The 2,804-nt window shown below is 50.5% G+C and overlaps 1 protein-coding gene across 2 annotated transcripts in view; it reads left to right on the top strand.

The window, feature by feature from the left end:
- LOC143103050 (phospholipid phosphatase-related protein type 5-like) overlaps nucleotides 1-2,093 on the top strand; it is a 33,838-nt gene extending 31,745 nt beyond the window's left edge. Inside the window, exons 7-8 of one of the 2 annotated variants that reach the window (XM_076266837.1) lie at nucleotides 544-671; nucleotides 1,807-2,093. In XM_076266837.1, the coding sequence (XP_076122952.1) occupies nucleotides 544-671; nucleotides 1,807-1,915 (237 nt within the window). In that variant the 3' untranslated portion in view covers nucleotides 1,916-2,093. Of the gene's footprint in view, nucleotides 1-543; nucleotides 672-1,803 lie in introns of both variants that reach the window. The other variant, XM_076266838.1, reaches the window with a different exon arrangement.
- Nucleotides 2,094-2,804: the final 711 nt, after the last annotated feature.

Genomic DNA, 2,804 nt, shown 5'->3' on the forward strand with positions numbered 1-2,804 from the left:
GAGTCCACACTATGGATTATGTCTCTGTTGATAGGGATTTGCTGCGACTGTGCATATGCATTCATTCAGAGAAGGTTTTTTTTTTTTTTTCGTGAGATTTCATCATATCTCATTATAAATTTAAGGCAAAGTCGCATTTAATCTATTATTCCAGATGTCTGCTAGATTCTTTAGCCTTTGTTCAAATACCATCATCGCAAACAGGCATGCAGATTCCCATCCCTTCTGTGGGTGACTAAATATAAAGAGATTTAAGCACTCCTCTAGGCAAAGGCATAAACAGACCAGTGTCTGGGCACTGATGGATCGCAACTGACTATGTGCCTGGATATATATTCTCTTGCTTTTAATTAATATTTGTTTTGCCAATTTAGTGTTTTTAAGAGCCTACCACACAAATGTACTTTTGACTGACGGCTACACCTGGGGGGGAATGTTAGCTAAGCAGCTTCGTTATTTGTCTTTGTTTGTTTGTTTCTTTTGATTCGTGTTTTGCCAAAAACTGCTCCCGTCTGTCTCTCTCCCATTTCTGTCCCGCACCAGGTGACGTGCGTGATCAACAACTTCCAGCAGGGGCAGCCACCGCCTCCCCCCGCCCGACCCCAGCGGCCTGAGTCCGTGCTGGGCGTGCCCATGGTCTCGCTGCCCTGCGTGGACAGTCCACTCGAAAAGTTAAGTGGTTCTCAGGTAAGGGGCGGGGGCGGGTGAGCGGCCGGCCTGCGTAACACAGAGGGGGGTTGGCCACCAGTAGCCGAGCCCCCCAGTTTCCCCCTTCTGTCCGTCCCGGCTGACCCCTCCCCCAGAAAGCACCCCACAACCCCCCAGCCCTCTACTCTTTGCTCTGCCTTCACGCATGCCCACAAACTGTCTGATCACCCACTCGACCACCTACCCAACCACTCACCCCTCCCAACCCCCCCCCCCCCATGCACCAACCAGCCTTCTCTATGTCCCACCACAGCAACTCCACAATGACTCTCCTCCTCTCCGTCTCAATGTTCTCCACCCTACTAAAACCCACACTGACTGACTCACTCCACCCAGAGACACGGACAAAGCCAGCATGCACTCTAGTTGGAGGAAACGAAGCCAGCCAGAGCATCCTGGTAACTCCACTCTTTGCAGTGCTGAGGCCTTCTTCATATCCCTCCCTGGCTCTATAAGAAGGCTTGCAACCTGGATGAGCACTGTATAAGAGAAGACTAGCGCAGACCAGAAGAGGATCCCTATGTGTAGGAGGTTTGGGAGATGGAGATGCAGTTGTTGATCCTCTTCAGCACGGCATGAGTCTGCTGTTGGTCCTCATCTACCCCCACATTCACAACCCCCCAACCCCCCACCCCCCACCCCCCAGACTGCATTACTATGAAAGCAATTTGGCAGGAGTAGTTGAGTCAGCACCTCCCCGGCCTTAATTTACAGCCGCTGGGACCTGGGTGCCTTGTTAATATTCGATTAAATCCTGAGCCTCCTGCCACGGCCAGGCAGTCTCATCCCTCACAATGCCGTGGCCCTCTTTTCATGTCAGCTGTCATCTGTCGTCTCTCTCTCTCTCTCTCCCCATCCTTGTTTTTGTTTTTCCATGTGGAAGTGTCGTCCACCGCCCCAAACCCGTTTTGCTTTCGTTTTCATGTACTATAACCCCCACCTCTGTCTGTCTGTCTGTCTATCTGTCTGTCCTCTCCTTTATACTCTGGCTGTCTTTCGATCTATCTCTCTCTCACTCTTTCTTCCATTCCCTCTCTCTTTCTTTTTTCCTCTCTCTCTCTCTCTCTCTCTCTCTCTCTCTCTGGCTCTCCCCAGCAGACTCCACGGGGATCACCATTCACTGAGATCACATGACCATCAGCCCTATCGGTTCCCCGCCACCCCCGATGTCCTCATACCGTCTCGCTCCATTTCCAGCGAAGTCTAGACCAGCCGGCCGAGCAGCCGCACCACTGCGCCGCCCACCCGGGTCCCGGACGCTACGCCACCCTCTACCGCTCCTACTCCACGCAGGTCTAGACCACCGCCACCACCACCCTCTGCCCACCTCCACCCTCCATCATGCTACATACTACGCCTCCCTGCCATGCTCAGATCACTCTGCCTCCCCCCTCCCCTCCCAAACAATTAGCTAAGCAACCAACTCCGATGAAACTTTCCGCAGATTTCCCAACTTTCCGATGTCTTTTATTCCCGATCCTAAACCCCTGGGGAACCGATGGGTCCCATGAAGAGGGACTCAACAACTTTAAAAAAAAAAAGAAGACTGCAACTCTCAGTACAGTGTCAGGTGTTTGTTATTTATTTGAGAGGTTTGTTTTTTTTGTTTGTTTGTTTTGTCTTTTGATATCAGTAGTTATACAGAGTATTAAGTTATCTTAATGGTGTCCGATTTTTGAAAAAAAAAAAAAAGTGCCAGCAAAGCAAAAAAGGATTCTCCATACTGGGGTGTCCTCTTGCTTTAGAAATGCACTCCTCTCCTGGGAAAGAAACTGTTATGTACTGTTCTCCACTGCAGCTGTAAACATCCAGGGGATGACCTTCTCATCACCTCATGTTTCCAAGCATTCCTCTAAATCAAGAGATCCACATCCAAGGGTCTCTGATGGACACTCACAGTGGACATTTCCAGTCTCAGCATCATGAAATCTATTGTTGCACACAGTTCACACACACAACAGCCAGAGAGCCTCGACTTGCCTCCTGACACACTGGAGGGAACGTGCTGTACATCTCCTCACAGTCACCTGGGCTGTTCTCTGAGGCGCTGCATAAGCCAGCATCATGGAGCATCTCAGCAAGTCTGGACTGTCTTC

This window comes from Alosa pseudoharengus, unplaced genomic scaffold (assembly GCF_046254945.1).
Source record: "Alosa pseudoharengus isolate Yale_2024_CS ecotype anadromous, Long Island Sound unplaced genomic scaffold, YU_APseudo_1.1 YU_APseudo_1.1_scf_4, whole genome shotgun sequence".
Classification (NCBI taxonomy): domain Eukaryota; kingdom Metazoa; phylum Chordata; class Actinopteri; order Clupeiformes; family Clupeidae; genus Alosa; species Alosa pseudoharengus.